The sequence below is a fragment of the Globicephala melas genome, chromosome 8, assembly GCF_963455315.2.
Source record: "Globicephala melas chromosome 8, mGloMel1.2, whole genome shotgun sequence".
NCBI lineage: Eukaryota > Metazoa > Chordata > Mammalia > Artiodactyla > Delphinidae > Globicephala > Globicephala melas.
This window is the reverse complement of record NC_083321.1, coordinates 103177903-103197385: the sequence shown is the minus strand read 5'-3', so window position 1 is coordinate 103197385 and position 19483 is coordinate 103177903. Positions and strand designations below refer to the sequence as shown.

The 19483-nt window shown below is 46.1% G+C and overlaps 2 protein-coding genes across 3 annotated transcripts in view; one reads left to right on the top strand and one right to left on the bottom strand.

Annotated features, from left to right (window-relative positions):
- Nucleotides 1-19483, top strand: part of ARHGAP32 (Rho GTPase activating protein 32) — a 481492-nt gene that overhangs the window by 94519 nt on the left and 367490 nt on the right. The window lies entirely within an intron of this gene.
- Nucleotides 1-19483, bottom strand: part of BARX2 (BARX homeobox 2) — a 67572-nt gene that overhangs the window by 7473 nt on the left and 40616 nt on the right. The window contains exon 2 of the mRNA XM_030841075.2: nt 3465-3762. Coding sequence (XP_030696935.1) covers nt 3465-3762 — 298 coding nt within the window. The remainder of the gene's footprint in view (nt 1-3464; nt 3763-19483) is intronic.

The window sequence follows — 19483 nt, the reverse complement described above, 5'->3', positions numbered from 1 at the left end:
ACAAACTGTGCTGACCCCTGCTAGGTGGTCCTAGAGAAAGAAGTGGAGGTAGGGCTCAAGTCTGCTGACGTCTGTGTGCCTCCCCCTGTACAGGGGCTCCCTCCACTCATCGGCCTTTTGTACGAGTTAGGTCTGTCGGAGGGAGGCTCTCGCTCAGGCCTTCGGGGACGCTGCATCTGAAGGAGCCGCAGACAACCCGAGCGGAGCATATGAAACGGGAAAGGGAGCCAGGCTGAGATTGTCCACCTCAGGCCCTGAGACTGTTGGAAGTGTTGACCTGTGTTTACTGATGACAACCCCAGGTCCACCTGAGCACCCGCTGGAAGGACCACCTCTGGCTGGAAGGAGCCCACACGAGCTGTGCCCCCCCCACCCCCCGCCAAGGTCCCAACCCTGGTCCCTGGAGCAGCGTGGACTTGTCACGCAGCACCCCTGACACAGCTTGAGCAGGGCCTCCCACTTTGGGAGGCCCCGGGGTATCTGAGGGTTGAGCTGTGGATGTAACGTCCACCGTCTCACAGCAGCCTGCACAGCCGCCAGCCTGGGCTGCGGGGAATCTCGGGTGCGAGTCCTCAGCTGCAACTTTCTCTAAGCTGAGGAGTAACGAGCGACATCTCACCATCAGGGAGACCAGCAGGTACAGGAGTGAAGGTTCCAGGTACAGCTCCTGGCACTCCAGGTGCAGCGGCCCAGCCCCCCTGCTGTGACCAGAGAGCCCAATTTCAATCTCCGATAATAAAAACCGTGTTCCTTCCAGGAACTTCAGCTCCTGGCTTCAGTCAGCATTCACACATATCTGTTTGTCCCAGTAAAAGGGCCACTGGAAGGTGACAGTTTTACTGAAAGTGATTAACAGACTGAAGCTAGTAAATTCCCAGTGCCAGCAGCCCTTACTCTCCCCACTGACGAAGCCCTGCTTCCCAAGGAGCTGTTCACTAAAGCATCAAGAGCCCAGGGGGCCACCCCACAGGTCTGAGACCAGGTCTCCCCCGGCTCCCCCTGTGCCTTCCCGGCCGGTTCACCTGAGGCCGTCAGGTGCATTAGTGAACGGAAGGTTCAAGTTCACAGCTCTGCCACCGCATGAGCAAACGAGGTGAGCTCACTTGGGAAAAATGCGCCCCTGACTCACTCTGGCTCCAGAAACATGCTTCACTGTCATCGGCCTTCTCTCATTACCTGCCACCCTTACAAATTCTCACTACCCTGCATATTCGCTTAGATGGGGTCACCCAGGAAACCGGAGAAACAAACAAAGGGGAAGAGGGAGTGCACTGTGGGAGGAGGGCGTGCTCATGGCCCCGGTCACGTATGAGGTGGGGAACAGCTGGCAGGGCGGCTCAGGCTGCAGCCTCCACGCCCACCAGAGGGTTCTCCTCCCCCAGCAAGTGGATGAAGCCCGCGTAGCTCACCTGAGAGGTGCCTGGGCAGGTATCAGGAAGCCCCAGGAGGTTTAATTAGAACAAACGTTTCTGCGAAAACAATTTGCTGACTTCCAAAGCAGGCCTAAAACGTCACCTGAGCACGTTGATTCCTAAATCGGGGTGCCCACCCTTCCTGGGTGACAAGTACATGAGGCTCCCCATTACACGCTCGGGGCATCGGAGCAGCCATTCGATACCTAGAGATCCCGTTTATTAATCCCCAATTCACAGCCCTGTCTCCACTGTCTGCCCGAAGGTGCCCCAAACTGCTCACGTCCGAAACAGAACACGCTCCCCTCCAAACCCACTCTGTCCTCAGTCTTCCAGCTTCAGATAATGTTTGTCCCCCTTACCTGGTGGCCCATCCAGGAACCACAGAATTCTCAGCGCTCTTCCTCATGCCAACATCTGTCTGTTCCAGCCTCAGAACTGTTCTCCGATCTAGTCTCTCCTCTCTGCTCCCACTGTCACCACCTTATTTCAGGTGGTGACATTCAGTGACCCTCCCTGGACTCTGTCCACCTGCTTTCCCTGCTCCATCTCTTCCCTAACAGCCACCTGTGGTGCTACCAGTGTGGGGGTTTGAAAAGTAAACCTGGCCATGTTGCTTCCAGCTCTTCATGGCTGCTGACGCACAGCCTACACGACAAAGTCCCTAATCTTTGGCCAGATGTACAGGGTCCTTCCCGCCTCTGCAGCCTCATCTCCCACCATGCCCCCCTCCACACCTGAAGCTGGAGACGCCCGACCACCTGCAGGGCCCTCAGCACGCCCGTCGAGCCCATCTGTGCCTTTTAATGTGTCGCTCCCTCTGTGGAGGACTCTCTCCCTCCTGGGATGAAAGCTCTTTTGAAGAGGTTGCCTCCTCCGAGAAGGCTTCTCAGCCCCCGCCAACATGCCTGAGCAACACCTCTGTGCTCCTGCAGCCCGCGGGAACGTGCCGGCACCCACACCCGGCGTCGTGATGTCATTACCGCAGCCTCGTCCTTCCCCGTGACCTCCTCTAGAGCAGGTCTCTTGTCTGCTACTTTCTGGACCCATAATCCCTGCCACAGTGCCTGGCACACAGCCAGTGGGTGCTCAACTAACTGAGTCGGTAAACAAGTTCCCTTCCAGTCAGGGATCTGCAGCCTCCTCTCTCACTTAAGTTTTGATCGAACAGCTAATAAAATAGCTTAAGAGATGCATTTGAGTTTCCTTCCCTTCTCTTTAATAGGAGTAGGGTCAAGCCTGATACGGACAAGGCAGTGAGCAAAAGAAGGGAAAAAGTACCTGCAAAATCCTCCCAATAAACAAGATCACACATTAGCTCAGCCATTCCAGAGTGAGTGTGAAGGACAAGGTAAGACACACACTCTCGCAGCGTAGTTTTTTGTTAAGATGCTGAACTAAAGAAAGCGGAGAGGTATTGAAGCCTATGAGTAAAGCAGGGGTCGCAGCTGCCCTCACTGGGATCTCAGAAGGGTTTAAAGAAGGGCCCCTCTTCCAGGTCCTCTTAGATCTCAGCCAAATGCTTCTGACTTGCTATCTGTCAGATCTAGCGAGACACCTGACAGCTCCACAGTCCTGTCAACCCAGCGCGTCCAGGCAGGAGCCGGGCCGACCCACTGAGCCAGTTGGGGGTTGGAGGCTGGGGAGGGGCCTGAGGAGATCACGGACCCCAGTTGTGGGTCCAGTCCCACTGCATCTGACCCTAAGTGCAAGTGGCTTTAAACACCAAACCTGTTTCCCAACGGAGAGCCTGGGTAAGCACTGGCTAAGCTTTGCTTTGCTGGTTGTACTGGAGAAGCTAATATACAGGGATATAGTGAGACGTACAAATTCAGCAGCAGGTAGGGTCCCGGGCTGAGATGAATGCACGTGGGCTGGCTTCTGTTAAACCCAGGCTGAGGCGGCATGAGCCGAGGGATGGACAGATTCTTGCCATACTGTCCTGCACAAACTCTAGAACAGTCCTGTGGCTCTCCGTCCCACGCCGAGAACCAAAGGAGTCCCCCTGCTCAAGGGCCTTCCCGGCAGACAGTCCCCTCCCCGTGTCCTCACCTGTCTGGGGTGGACAAGTACTTCTGCTTCTGGAACTTCTTCTCCAGGCCCATGAGCTGCAGCTCGGTGAAGATGGTGCGGCTCCGGCGGGGCTTCTTCTGCCGGGGCGTGGGCTGCTCCGTCTCCGACTCGCTGCTGCCGTGGTTCTCGCCCGCAGCCTCGGCAGAGGTGGCCTCGGCGGCCGGGTGGCGGGACAGAGCCTGGGCGACTCCCGGGGTGGCGGGGACCAGGTGGGGGATGACTGTGGGCTGTCGGGTGATCACCGAGAGGAGAGGATATGCCCGAAGGGAAGCGGGGCCTGGAAGACAAGCAGGGAGGCAGGTCGCACAGGAGCCGTGGGGGAAGGGGGCCAGAGGCCTTCAGAGGACCCCGGGCCGAGACCCATCTGTCTGGCAGGGCCTCCTGTTCACAGGGACGTATAAATGGGGGAAGTCTGGGTGGGCAGGGCACACGCAGATTTGCTCAGCCTGGTCTAGTTTGAAGTGAACCTTTCCCCATCTCTCCCGTTTGAACCCCTAAATGCTGGTTTCAGAGATACGGGTCAATGGCACTGAGCAGATGGGAAGAAGTATTCAGATATAGCTAGAAACACATACTTAAGGAAGCCGGAAAGGATCTGTAATATACAGTGCACCTGAGAAGCACCTCGGGTCTTTGTAAAAATATGTGGCTGTAACTATAAATTCTCCCTGAGAAGTCTACATACCTTGAATCAAAACATTTTTCAGAGCTGGAAGGATGCTTAAGGGTTATTTAATTCAACTCCCTCATTTCAGAGACAAGAAAACAGCCCCAGAAAGCCTGAGGGACTTGATGGTGTCACAGAGCTAGGAACAAGCAGACTCAGGAGTCAAACCAGGTTCTGGCTTGAAGTCCAGGGCTGTTACCACATCATGAATCACACGGATGCATCATTTAGAAGAGGAGGCCAAAAAGATTTTAATTCACGTGAAAATTCAGATCCATTACACTGGCTGCCTCTGGCACTGTGTTAAGGAGGATTCTCAGGCTGGGTCGGAGCCTGGCTGAAGAATTCGAGCTGAGGTTGATTAGCAATGTCTGTCACGGGTGTGCAGGGGTAGGGGGTGTGGTGGCCTCCACCCTAGTTCTGTGCCTCTTCTGCTTTAGGAATTTCAAGGCAAGAGGACTTTTCTGTCCAAGAATCTGTTCTGTCTTTTGTCGACTGAAAAAAATTGCACAACCTAAAAGTTGAGAATTATGTTTTATATTTTTGGACTTTCTGAGGACTTCAAGCCAGGGAGGCAGCCTCTCAGATAGCTCTGGGGGACTGCTCTGAAGAGGTGAGGGGGCACTAGGATATACAGGAGTTTTTGCAACAAAGACCAGGTGGTCAGAACATCAAAAGATTAATTCTATTAAACAGAACCATGGATAGACCTAGAGACTGTCATACAGCGTGAAGTAAGTCAGAAAGAGAAAAACAAATATTGTATAATATCACTTATATGTGGAATCTAGAAAAATGGTAGAGATGAACTTATTTACAAAGCAGAAATAGAGACACAGATGTAGAGAACAAATGTATGGATACTGAGGGGGGGAGGGAGGCGGTGGGATGAATTGGGAAATTGGGATTGACATATATACACCACTTTGTATAAAACAGATAACTATTGAGAACCTACTGTACAGCACAGGGAACTCTACTCAATGCTCAGTGGTGACCTAAATGGGAAGGAAATCCAAAAAAGAGGGGATATATGTATACATATAGCTGATTCACTGTGCTGTACAGCAGAAACTGACACAACATTGTAAAGCAACTATACTCCAATAAAAACGAAAAAAGAAAAAGAAAACAGGACGTCTCAAGTCAATGAATTTAGCGCTTTTCTATGTATGGGAAGAAAGAGTCTGGGCTCACTGAAATCATTCCTTTGATGTGCACCTCAGCTCTCTGGGGCCAGTGTCCTGTTCCTTCCCATCCTGAGTCCCCTCAGGGGGCACCGTTGGTGGGGGGGGGGCGGCTGCAGTGGCCGAGGGCTTGGCAGCAGGCAGCCGGGCAGCCCATTTGTCTCCACCCTGAGTTCCCTCAAGGCTCACCACCGGGGTGGAGATAGATAGTGGCTGATGGTTGATGGCTGCAACATCCTTTGTTTGCTGATACTTTAAAGTTCAAGTGAAAAAGCTCTTCCTTTTCATTGTTCCATAGTATTGGGTTTAAAATGTCACCATCATTACCTATGGAAACAGTTTTATCCCTCTGGGGCTCAGTTTTGTCATTTGTACAAGTGTGTAAAAGTAGGTAACTTCGAAGAATTTTTCAAACTCTAATATACCGATGTCACAAAAGCACATCATCCCAAGCCCATCTTGATATCTGATGAAAACAGAGAAGATTCTGTGGCTGCCCTTTGGGACTCAGCCCAGACCTGACAGCTCACTACAAGGGCAAGGTGAGCGTCGGAGCCAAACATCACTCACACTCGTCCCGGGTTAAAACCAACCAAGGTCACAGAAGCACCCAGGTGCTACGTTCAAGCTCTCTCTCCTCTGGGTTGGCATTTCTCTTCTTACTCATTTCCATGCTTCTGTTTTGGACCCCAGTCATAGTTATTAAAAGAGATAACTTCTCTTGTTCTTTGACTACATGTCTAGTAAGGCCCAGTAGAAACCACAAAGCTATTAAACAATAAATCACGACTTCCATTGACTCTCCAGCCAAGGCTAACACTTGAGGGTTTTTGTCATGGATTCTTTTAATGAAAAAAAAATGATATTTTATAATGAGAAAATCAGGATACCTGGGACAGTAGTTTTGGGTCTGTATACATTATGAAATGCTACTTCTCCAAAAAAGTATCTAGGTCTTCCCTGGTGGCGCAGTGGTTGGGAATCCGCCTGCCAATGCAGGGGACACAGGTTCAAGCCCTGGTCCAGGAAAATCCCACATGCCACGGAGCAGCTAAGGCCATGCGCCACAACTACTGAGCCTGCGCTCTAGAGCGTGCAAACCACAACTACTGAGCCTGCGTGCACAACTACTGAAGCCCACGCGCCTAGAGCCCATGCTCCGCAACACGAGAAGCCACCGCAATGAGAAACCTGTGCACCCCAACGAAGAGTAGCCCCTGCTCACCACAACTAGAGAAAGCCCGCGCACAGCAATGAAGACCCAATGCAGCCAAAAATAATAAATAAATCAATTAATTTTAAAAAGAATAAAGTTATGGGGCTTCCCTGGTGGCACAGTGGTTGACAGTCCACCTGCCGATGCAGGGGACGCGGGTGCGTGCCCCGGTCCAGGAAGACCCCACATGCCATGGAGCAGCTGGGCCCGTGAGCCATGGCCGCTGAGCCTGTGTGTCCGGAGCCTGTGCTCCGCAACGGGAGAGGCCACAGCAGTGAGAGGCGCAAAAAAAAAAAAAAAAAAAAAAGAATAAAGTTATAATATATTTTAAAAAGTATCTAAAAGCTTCTTATACTGCTATTTTGTTTTCATTACCAAAGTCGCACAATTTCTTATAAAAAATTTTTTAAAACAATTCAGAAATATATAAAATAGAAGTCTCCCCTCCCAGGTTTCAATCCCAAATCTTAGAGGTAGACTTCCATAATTGTTCCTGTGTATATACAGACATATATATGTTCCAAATCTAGTAATAATGTATTCTAATCTACTCAAACACATAGTTACAAAGTGTTTATTTTGTAAAATACAAACATGTCACTTTATTTTTTCTAAATGGATAGCCAACAACCCCCAGACCCTTTATTGACTAGCCCATGACTTAAAATGCCGGCCTTAAGGTACATTAAGTTCCCAATGAAATGAAGTTGGGAATTTTTGTTTATCAGAATTCTGAGAGTCTACTGGGGAATTTTAGTCACCAGGAGTCTGAGAATCTCCTGCTTTCTAGACAAGCAGCCAAACTGGGCCAAGAACCACCCTTCCCAAGGGCTGCCCTCTGTCGGGATGGTTATAAATAGGTGAGGTGCCTCTACGTGAGGGCAGTGGGTGTGCGGAATGAGGAGGGGTCGGGGAGAGAAGAGTTAGGAAATCAGGTGGATCGGAGAGGGGGGCAGATTTTTTTTGAGGCCGCCATGAGTCTGCAACTCTGGGGAGAGTGAAGGCTACTTTGAGAGGATTTCTGAAAAACATTTTAGGGGTGTACTGGGTAAAATCCTTGAATATATTCCTTTAAGTAAAAGTAAAGATCTTCCCGTTCAAGGCTTCTGTAATCAGATTTCTGTTGTCTTTGAGTATAATTCTACAGATACTGGGCCATATGGGGCCCTAGAAATAGCTGGGTTACGTCATGAATGCATGTGTCTGTTTCTGGACTCTATTCTACTGAACTAATGTATGTCCTATGATAGGACCATTCCACTTTTATTATTGTAGGGTTTAGGGAGTTTCATTATCTGGCAGAACAAATTTCCCCTTTTTATCTTTTCTACAGAGTTTTCTTGGCTATTGTCATTAATTAATTTTTCCAGTTGAATTTTAGAATCAACTTGTTAGTCTCTTAAAAAGCAAATCCCACTGAAAATTTATTAGACTTCCATTGACCTTATAGATTACCATCAGGAAAGATGATTCTTTTGATGATCCTGTTCTCTGGTAGGTTGAAAGAAATTGCTAGAAATTAAAAATAGCTTTTGGAGATTTATGCCATTTGGTTCCATAAAGCTTAAACCCAATGAAAACCATCATTAAAAACCAAAAACAAAACAAAAAACTTCAGAAGAATGGTAGTGATTTAAGGCAACATTCTAATCACCAAAGTCTGTAGTTTCAGGAATCCTGACCCAATGTTCTGATGCAGATTCAGTGACAAAATTGCACCTCTCCCCAGGGGCAGAGAGCACCTTCTGATGTTGGAGATGCACCCACAAGGCCACTGGGATGCTGATAAATATTGGGGGATTCAGGAGGACCATCGTTGTAGTAAATAAATACAATTGCCGTGAAGCACTGTGTTGAGGTTTTCGTATTTGACATGTGTCCCTAAGGAAGGAACAAGCGTGGCTGGACCAGGACACAGGGTGGGTAATGCGTGTGCAGCAAAGCACTGCGTCTCCTGCGAGGCAAACCAATGGGACCAGAAAAGTGGGACCAAACGTATTCTCGCCAGCTGCTCTATGTCTTTCTTGTTTTAAAACACGACCCGATTTCCAACAAAATAGGATGGGCCCAGAGCTCTCATTTCACAGAGCACTTACACACCCGCATCTGATATTCTCACAAACGCACTGTGAGATACTCCAGCCGTCTATTTATATTTTGGCTAAAAATCAAATTTAGATTTTAAAAGTAGGGGGGAATTAGAACTTAGCTCATACATTGTGGGGTGGGGGACTTGGGTTACTGAGAAGCCAAATAATGTATAACACTATGTATTAAGTATGTCTTTCTCTTTTCCTGAGAATCATCACTATGTGAAAATGTTGACTAAAGACAGCTGTCCCGCCACCCTGGCTCATACATACACTTGTGAAATTCAAGCACATTATCTGCTACTGAGAGGGAGTCATGACTGTCATGAACCAAAGACTTCGTTTAAACGTTTTTAGTTGACAAAAGGAGTGTAAACATGACCACAGTGAATGCACTTTCTAATAGCTGCTTTCCTTCAACCCATCCCCCGAACCAATGTTTGGCTGTGGGATGGATATCACATAACTGCGTGTAGCCTATACCTAGAATAGCTGCCCGCCAAATGTTTGGCCGTCTTGAGAATCTGTTTTTGGATTAGAAAACCTGAGCACATTCGTGGTAGGCTGATGCCCAGGGACATCCCAGGGAGCCTGGGGAGATGCGGACCATTTGGGAGGCTAAACAGAATTTTCCGTCACGTGGATTCTGCAAACTGAGTGTAGATCACGCATACGAACGCACCTGGGCCAAGCATGGGCACAGTCCAGGGTGGCAGATTCCAGGCACATCTCCCCAACATAAGTCCTCCTTCCCCACGGAGGCCAGTCGCCCCAGTTACAGCTGGACGTGAACCCCAGAGCAGAGTCCCCAAAGCACAGTGTTGGCTTCCACACACCTCCTGGGGGCTCCTCTTCCATTGCTCCAACACGCCAGTCCCCAAAATGGCTCTCCACGCCCACTATTCCGGTTGACACAAGCGAGGTCCAAATGTCTGAGTGGATAAGGATCTCTAAGCTGCCTGCTCTACTGATTTACGTCCCGGGAATGTGTGACCTGTATACCCGCAGAAAGCTTCCAAGGGACAAGCAACACGCACAGAGCCACAGGTAGAGATGGTATCCCTGACGGTTAACCTGAAACAAAGACTCAGTGGAACAACTGGGTAGCTCTGGCTGAGTGTCCTGGGAAAAATCATAAAACCACCCACACCGAAGTATTCCCATCGGCTCACGTCCCTGCAGACTGGCTGGTAATTTGGGGCAGTGGAAAGAACAGGACCTCACTGACTTGTGGAGTGAACTTGAGCAGGTTATCAAAACTTTCCTAGTTTCAATTTCCTCTTCTGTAAAGTAGGGCTAATAACAGTTCCCCCTGGTATCTTACTGGGAAGATTAAATGCATTAGGGTATGTGAAGTACCTGGTGGGCATTTCATCACTGTTAGTTCCCTTTCTTTTCCTCTTTTCACTTTAGTGGTTTGATGCTCTGTGAATGAGCCAAAAGAAAACAGATGGATTTTCTTATCAAGAAAGCAGACCTGCTTGTGAACTATGCAGGTGCATCTTCTTATCCTCCGTGCATTCGTGTGCAAAGTAAGATGAAACAGCACTAGAATCTGCTAGCTTCTCTTTGCCACATGAGGGTCTTCAAATGTCCTGACAGCAACAAGAGAGCTAAAGGATATCAGTGGGAGGGCTAACCGGGCCAGACATCCCCCTAAAATCATCAAGACTCCAGAAATAACTACTGTGGTTTTGCAGACCTGTAGAAACAATTCACAGCCCTTCCCAAGATTAGTCGTAGGCAAAGAAGGATGAAGTTAGTGGGACACAGGACTGTATCCAAAGTCAATTTCTGAACACTGCAGAGAAAACAGAGATGGGGTGGTTAAAATGGACTTGCCTGGTCGTATGCTGAAGGTGGATTAAGGAAAGGCTGAGCTGAGGGTAAGTAGCAACCAGACATGAAAGTTCAGTGCTTGTTTGTCTATGTGCTAATCTGTAAGAATGTCAAGGAAGGGAGGAAATATAACGAGGCTGAGTGGCCTTTTAACTTTGTGATACACTAAGTTTCTAGCCCAGTAAGAGTTAATGGAATACGTGCCCCCTTTACAGGTTATGGCTTTGTATGACTAAAGAAAAGAGAAAATGTTTTAAGAGGCCAACTCAAAGGCTGACAAAACATCTTAGCCATTAATTACCTCATTAAAAAAGAGTGGGTGGGCATGTTGATGAGTTAAGTGTAAATGAATTAGAAACATGTGAAATAAAGTTATTCCAAAATCCACACACGACTGCCATAATGTAGACTCTGGAATAAGGATCTAGTTAAATTAAAAACTGAAGAAGGTTCACAAAGGTTGATGAATAAAGGGATGAAAACATTTCTGGGGATTTGAAAAAATGAAGATTTGGGAAATAAAGAGGAGACCAGAGCAATGATAGTAGGCTTGACTGCATCACGCCATCTTTTCAGAGTCTTGATTTTGCAAAGAGACAAGCTCGGTCTTACCACGTTCAACCTGCAATGTCATCAAAATTATAGACACCCACAAAAACGCTGGGCTGCACTGGGATCTCCGTGAAATCAATTAAGCTAGCCTGGCAGATAGGTTTATGGTCCTTCCCACGCTGCCTAAAATGCCCTACCGCCCAAACGTGGTCATCATCCACCCTCCAGCCATCACCACTCCACATCTCCCTCCGCCAAAGAACACACTGGAAATGGCACTGTCTTTCTCCTCCTGGCCATTCTGTTGTCTCCACACACCCACACCTGCTTTCAGCCATACCTCATGACCACTCACGGACAGAAGGCTTCCAGAACAGCTGTTGTTCAGTACAGAGACCGAATTACTCACTCCCACCTTCATGCACCCCCAGCTTTGTGTTTGTGTCCTTATTCACCCTTACTTAATTCAAACCTTGGAGCAAGGGTTAATGTGTTTACCCATTTATTTCTCACTAGACTGCAAACTTCTTTAGGACAGAGTTAAAAAGTGCATCTTCCTAGTGAAAACTCCATGCCTGACTCGAACTGATTTTACCTGGAATCAGAAGACTGGGGCTGGAGATGTGGTTCTGACACCTTTGACAACTTTGGGCTCCGTGGCCTTGCTTAAACCATACTTCCAAACTTCTGCTTTCTCTTCTAAAAAAATGACACTAATAATACTTCTCCCAAGCTTGTTGAAGGATCACATTGGATAATGAGTATAAAAAAATTTTTAAACAATGAAGAACTATACCCAAAAAGGCAGTAATTTTTTCCAGCAATCAAAAAGCACTAACTTTCCAAATTTTAGAGATGTCTTTATTCACTAAGAAACCATACCCCTGCTTCCTGTGCTAACGTAAACCATCCCTTTGTCTCGTCCCTTATCCTTCATAATTTCTAGTTAAGGTCCTATTGTCACAGGGACAGAGGCTACACAAAGCTGACCAGGAGAAATCTTCTAGTTCACTGTCACCATCATCTGTGAACTCTACCAAGTAGCTACTCAGCTCTGTGCTAACTGCTAGAGACGGGAAGAGAAGCGATTCCTCATCTCTGTCCTCAGAAGCTAGTTATCGCACTGGAGACATGAGACACTACAATAAAAGGTAAATAAGAGAACAAAGAAATTTTTGTGTGGCAAATGCTGAGTGGCAGAAGACCTACAGGAATTCAGGATGGATTGCTGCACTCCAGAGCGTACAGTGCCTCGTTGTGAAAAGAGGAGCCGGGGTTCTTCGGGGAAAGGAAGAACCCACAGGACCTGGAGAAACACTAGAGTGCAGTGGGAGAGGCGGGCAGACACACAGAAGGTGCCAGAGGACTCAAGACTCCAGCAGTGTAAGCTGGGACGAAGTGAGAGAGAGGCATGGACATATATACACTACCAAATGTAAAACCGATAGCTAGTGGGAAGCAGCTGCATAGCACAGGGAGATCAGCTCGGTGCTTTGTGACCTCCTAGAGGGGTGGGATAGGGAGGGTGCGAGGGAGGGAGATGCAAGAGGGAGGAAGATGCGGGGATATAGGTATATGTATAGCTGATTCACTTTGTTATAAAGCAGAAACTAACACACCATTGTAAAGCAATTATACTCCAATAAAGATGTTTAAAAAAAAAAAAAGACTTCAGCAGTTAAGTGCTGGGATCGGAGCACCTCTTCCTCTGCCCAGTGACACGTTTGGGTAGAAAAGATAAGGCTCGCAAAGACTTATTTAGTTTGCAGTGAAATCAGACAGTGAAGTGATGATTCCTGGCAGGCCTGGACGGTCACAAACTAGGGTTCCCCGAAGGACTCTGAGATGGGTCTGTGGATTTTACACAGAACAAGAGTTGAAGGGTTGAAAGCAGAATTTGTCTCCCAAGAAGAAAAACTTAAGACCAACAGAGGATGAAAGACTGGGTCTTGGGGTACATCTTCATCAATGGAGCTGGAAAAGGAAATAAGACCAATAAACCAGGCAGACATTGTAGCCTAAGAAGCAAATAGCAGAAGTACGTGCACAGGGTCAATGCAAATGGCCAGAGAATTTCAAGAAGGATACACTTTCAACAAGGTTACTCACTAGGAAATCTCTTGACGTAAGTTTTGAAAATCTCCCCCCTTCTCTGATACTTCCAGACCTGTCTTCACGGTATAGGAATCTCCACAAAGCAGGCTGGGAAAATGGGCGTTGTGCCAGGGCCCAGGGTGGTTTCGAGGAAAAGCCACAGGACATTACTTTCTGCAAGTGGCCCTGTGGGTCCCAGGCAAGCTCTTGATTACCCAGGAGGAGAAGCATCCACTAAACTCAGAACATCTCCTGCCAAAATGTAATTTTCTAAATTCAAGTTAATTTCCCTTGTCTCCCTATGCATCCTAATTCTGGCTTAAATATATTCTCTGTAGCTTGCCTTTGGTTGCAAAGAATTAGAAACAAAGTGGCATAAAAGAGAGTAAAATTCAATTAAGTTTAACAAATTATGGAACACTTAGTGTAGACACTATGCCAGGAACTGGGGATAAAAGAGTACACAAGACAGACCAGGTCCTTGCCCAGCCCAGCGGATGGACAGCGGACAGTTAAGGAAGAAGTACTTCAGCAAGAGGATTTAACCAAGTATAGGTGGTGAGGATCCACCTGAAAGAGTGTCATTTAAACCGAAGGATGACGTTAGCTGAGATTCTAATCAGAGAATAAAAAGAAACAGGTAAAAGTCTACAAATTTGCCAAATACTAACTGTGAAAAGAAATTTGTTTTTTATGTATGTATTTATTTATTTATCTATCTATCTACCTATCTTGGTTGCACTGGATCTCTGTTGCTGCACGTGGTCTTTCTCTAGTCGCGGCGAGCAGGGGCTATTCCTTGTTACAGTGCACAGGCTTCTCATCGCGGTGGCTTCTCTTGTTGTGGAGCACGGGCTCTAGGTGTGCGGGCTTCAGTAGTTGTGGCACACGGGCTCAGTAGTTGTGGTTCGCGGGCTCTAGAGCACAGGCTCAGTAGCTGTGGCACACGGGCTTAGTTGCTCCGCAGCGTGTGGGATCCTCCCGAACCAGGTCTCGAACCTGTGTCCCCTGCATTGGCAGGCGGATTCTGAACCACTGCGCCACCAGGGAATTCCCGAAAAGAAATATTTTTAAGCAAAACAAAAAACACAGGATGAAAAGGCATTTGGGCCTTACTGGAGAATATCTACAGAACTTCTGATGTTGAAATTGGCTCAGCTGAGTGTGGACAAGTGGGAAAATTCTCTGCTGGAACGTGAAGGCAGAACAGTAAACTGGAGGCCTCTCAAACAAACCAGTGTCTGGTAAGGCCCCCAAGTACTGTCAATGACCAGAATATCCTCCTCTGCTGTGATAACCAGCATAATGCAGGCAGTTTCCATCAGGATGCCTCCATGTCATGCAGACGGTCATGTGATTTCGATGGTTAAATCTCTTCTTCCTGGTACCCCACTATTTTCTTTTTTAAAAAATTTATTTATTTAGTTAGTTTTGGCTTCACTGGGTCTTCGTTGCTGCGCGCGGGTTTTCTCTAGTTGCGGCGAGGGGGGAGCTACTCTTCGTTGTGGTGCGCGGGCTTCTCACTGTGGTGGCTTCTCTTGTTGCGGAGCACGGGCTCTAGGCGCGTGGGCTTCAGTAGCTGTGGCTCACGGGCTCTAGAGTGCAGGCTCAGTAGTAGTGGCGCACGGGCTTAGCTGCTCCGTGGCATGTGGGATCTTCCCGGACCAGGGCTCAAACCCGCTTCCCCTGCGTTGGCAGGCGGATTCTTAACCACTGTGCCACCAGGGAAGTCCCCCCATTATTTTCTGATAAAAGTGTGCCCTTAAAACTTATGCAGATAACTCAGCCCAGGGGACAGAACTATGTTGCAAAATGGACTCAAACTCTGGAGGAACGTACTTATTGAAGATAGGAGGATGGAGCACTGTACTTGGGGGAAGGCTCTTGTTGGAGAGAATGAAAGAATTCCTCTCCTTTCTCTTTTACTCAAGGTGTTAAGATTGAATGGCAACGAGTGTACCTCCAGACAGTAGCGGGAAAATTATACCACAGACATCAATATTTATTTGTTTGAGTCTTGCTCTTGTAGGTAATAAGGGAAAACAGTAATAAGGAGTATTATAGGAATAACAGTGACAAGACTCTGCAACACAGTGACTGTGAAGCATGTGGACCATGGTACCCAACTGGCCAACCAGGACCAAAGACAGTTGCTCCCTGCAGCAAGATGCCCCCTGCACTGAGCCACGTCCTGTCTATTTAAGATCCAACTCTACCCTCAACAACGCCATTCAGCTTGCTTTAGCTTCAGTCCACAATGAGGTCTCTCTTTCTCTGAATTTTCCTCATCAGTAGATGGGGGGAGTTGGCTGGGTTTTAAGGTCCCTTTTGGTACCAAGATGCAATGACTTTATCAGCAATGTCACACTCAGACACAGTTGAGTCTCTCTTACATTTCTCAACTCGATTGTAAAGTCTTTGTCTTATATTTCAGTTTCCCACAATGTAATTCCCATACTTTGCAAATGGTATCAACTAAACAAATATTAGCTGAATTTAACGAGTGAGCTAAGAGAAAGAGTATTAATGCCTTCCTGCACGTAAACCTCCTCAGTACTACTAAATCTTGTCAGTTCACAAGGGAGCAGAGTGATGAACTAATTACTCATCTGATATCCTCTTAGGTGATCCAGATCTAATTACAAAGGCAAAAGACTATCTTTGCATAAGTCTCACTAGGCACAATTAAGACTTTGAGGCTATGTGATTTACAGCGAATGACACATTGAATAACAAAACAGAGAGATTATTTTTTTCTAACCCAGGCTTTGCTGGGATAAGGTGTTAAAGTCACACAGAAGGTCCACGTCTGAACTAGGAGCAGAGCGATTCACTTCGTTACGCAGCAGAAACTAACACACCACTGTAAAGCAATTATACTCCAATAAAGATGTTAAAAAAAAAAAAAAAAAACCTCCAGAGGAAAGGACAAATGTGCTGTTCACGTCACTGTACTGTGTTTCTAGGCAAGGGCCACCAAAATGCTGAGTACTGTTTGGCCTCAGATAACTTGTTTTTCCTCATTCATGTGGTCTATTTATTTCTTTTAATGGTTAACTCTTTCAGTCTGCAACCCAGTGTGAAAAGCACTATGATTTAAATAATCTGAGAAGACATGGTAAATATTAACCTTGGAAGTTTCTGGGCTTTTGCAATTTCTCTCCTTTTCTTTCCAGCTTTACTGAGGCCTGATTGATAAATAAAAACTGTATATAATGAAGGTATACAGCGTGCGATTTGATGCATATATATACATACACTATGCAATGATGACTGCAGTCCAGCTAACTCACACATCCATCACCTCACATAGTTACCTTCTGGGTGTGTGCTAAGAGCCCTTAACATCTACTCTCGTAACAAATTTCAAGTATACAATACAGCACTGTTGACTGGAGTCAGCATACGGCACATTAGGTCTCCAGAACATAGTCATCTTATAACTGAAAGTTTGTACCCTTGGATCAACATCTCCCCATCCACCCCCACTATCAGCTCCCCACAGCCACGCTTCTGTTTCCGTGAGTCCTACAATTTTAGACTGCACCTATAGCAGGAGGTCATGCAGTCTTGGCCTAACTTATTTCACTTTGCATGATGTCCTCCAGGCTCATCCATGCTGTCACAATGGCAGGATTTCCTTCCTTTTCTTTTTGTTTTTCTTTTCTTTTTTTATTGGGGTATAGTTGTTTTACAATGTTGTGTTAGTTTCTACTGTACAGCATAGTGGAGTTCCCTGTGCTATACAGCAGGTTCTCATTAGTTGTCTATTTCATACATATTAGTGTATATATGTCAATCCCAATCTCCCAATTCATTCCACTCCCCCTTTCCCCCCTTGGTGTCCATACATTTGTTCTCTACGTCTGTGTCTCTATTTCTGCCTTGCAGACAGGTTCAACTGTACCATTTTTCTAGATTCCACATATAGACGTTAATATGATATTTGTTTTTCTCTTTCTGACTTACTTCACTCCGTATGACAGTCTCTAGGTCCATCCATGTCTCTACGAGTGACCCCATTTCATTCCTTTACATGGCTGAGTAATCTCCCATTGTATATATGTGCCACATCTTCTTTATCCATTCGTCTGTTGATGGACACTTAGGTTGCTTCCATGTCCTGGCTATTATAAATAGTGCTGCAATGAACATTGGGTACATGACTCTTTTTGAATTATGGTTTTCTCAGGGTATATGCCCAGTAGTGGGATTGCTGGGTCATATGGCAGTTCTATTGTTAGTTTCTTAAGGAACCTCCATACTGTTCTCCATAGTGGCTGTATCAATTTACATTCCCACCAACAGTACAAGAGGGTTCCCTTTTCTCCACACCCTCTCCAGCATTTATTGTTTGTATATTTTTTGATGATGGCCATTCTGACCAGTGTGAGGTGATACCTCATTGTAGTTTTGATTTGCATTTCTCTAATAATTAGTGATGTTGAGCATCTTTTCATGTGCCTCTTGGCCATCTGTATTTCTTCTTTGGAAAAATGTCTATTTAGGTCTTTTGCCCCTTTTTTGATTGCGTTGTTTGTTTTTTTAATATTGAGCTGCATGAGCTGTTAGTATACTTTGGAGATTAATCCTTTGTCCGTTGATTCATTTGCAAATATTTTCTCCCATTCTGAGGGATGTCTTTTTGTCCTGTTTACAGGATTTCCTTCTTGTTCAAGGCTGAATAATATTCCACTGTGTACAGAATAGTTATTTATTTATTTCACATTTCTTTTTCTATTTATCTGTCAACAAACACTTAGGTTGTTTCCATGTCTTGGCTGTCACGAATAATGTTGCATTGAACATAAGGGTGCATTTTTCTCTTCAAGAGAGAGATTTGATTTCCTTTGGATATATACCCAGAAGAGGGGCTGTCAGATCATATGATAATGCTATTTTTAACTTTTTTAGGAACTTCCGTACTTGTTTTCCATCATGGCTGTAATCATGTGGTCCATTTTCTAGGAAGCTTGAGCATGTTAGAGATTAACAGCTGATAATCTGATATTTTAACAGCCAGTCTGAAAGACTTCTGCTTGGAAATTTTTCCTAAATTGAACTAGTAGATGTTTAAGAGGGAAGGAGGAAGTAAGGGTAGACCTCTGACTATATTACAGTTCAATGGCCCACGACATTGGCATTGATTTGTTCCTAAAAAAATAATAAGTCACCCTACGGTAAGGTCTGAGAAAGGGTCAATCTCTCCAAAAGAAGAGAGGCTCAACAAGCTGCTAAGTCAATCTCATGTCCCTTAAATTCCACCCATAATCTCAAGGCGATGGACTGACGGAAGGGACAAAGGAAGGAAAGCTTATTGCACACCACCATGGGCTAGGCTTTGCACACACCATATCTCTTTTACTCCTCACAAAAATTATCCAATGACGAGGGCACATATCTGGAATCTGAATAGAAATCTGTGATTCATGGCCATGCTCATAATTATATCATGCTACCTTTCAAAATCCTAAAATACACCTTCCCAGGGACTTTCCTTTCTGACATTCTAGTGTTCCAGACAGTGGATGTACATTCATGCACCATTCAAACCCACCGCCTCTTCCTGGGTGTGCTTGTGACTCAGGTCCTGGCATTGGCTCACATGGCATAAAAATAGTAAGACCTCATAATTTTCATGACTCAGCACCCTATTCCCCCTCCCCAGAAAAGACAGGCAAAGGATATAGTATTTTTGTTTCTTCTTAAATCACAGTAATTTTTTCCCAATAGAAAGCAACATGTTTCAACGTAGAAAATTTAAATCTACAGAAATATAGACGCCAAAAAAGGTTGTGTACACTCCCATGTACAGAAAAACCAGTGAAGTGCACAGATTCCTGGAAGATGTAGGAGGTCCTATTTGGAGAGGCTCTGCTTTGCCCGGAAGAAAGATGGCATCATGGTCTTAGTCCAGCAAGAAAAAGAGGACAAACAGTTGTGTTTCCTGGGGAACAGCTTGGGTTGAAACAAAGTATGAGTATGACATTCTGAAAGCCATCTAACACAGAAATAATGGGCCTATTACCAAGACCAAAGAACTGAGCCAAGCCACACAAATGGGCAGAGAACTTGAATTTGTAGCCAGATGCCCAGGTATTTTCTAATTTTCCACGAGCCATTTCCCCACTGACCATGTGAGAAGTAGAGAGGCATTTTTATAGAACTTGCAACTACTCCTAGAGATATATATCAATACTGCTTCTCCCAATTAGTCAAATTTACTTCCCCAGCTGGTAGCAAGTTAACAAATGCTGTGGACAAGTTGTACAAACACAAATAAATACTGCCTCTCCTCACTAGATTCTGAGCTCAGGATAATCGGTTCAAAAATTGTCATTCTATTAACAGAA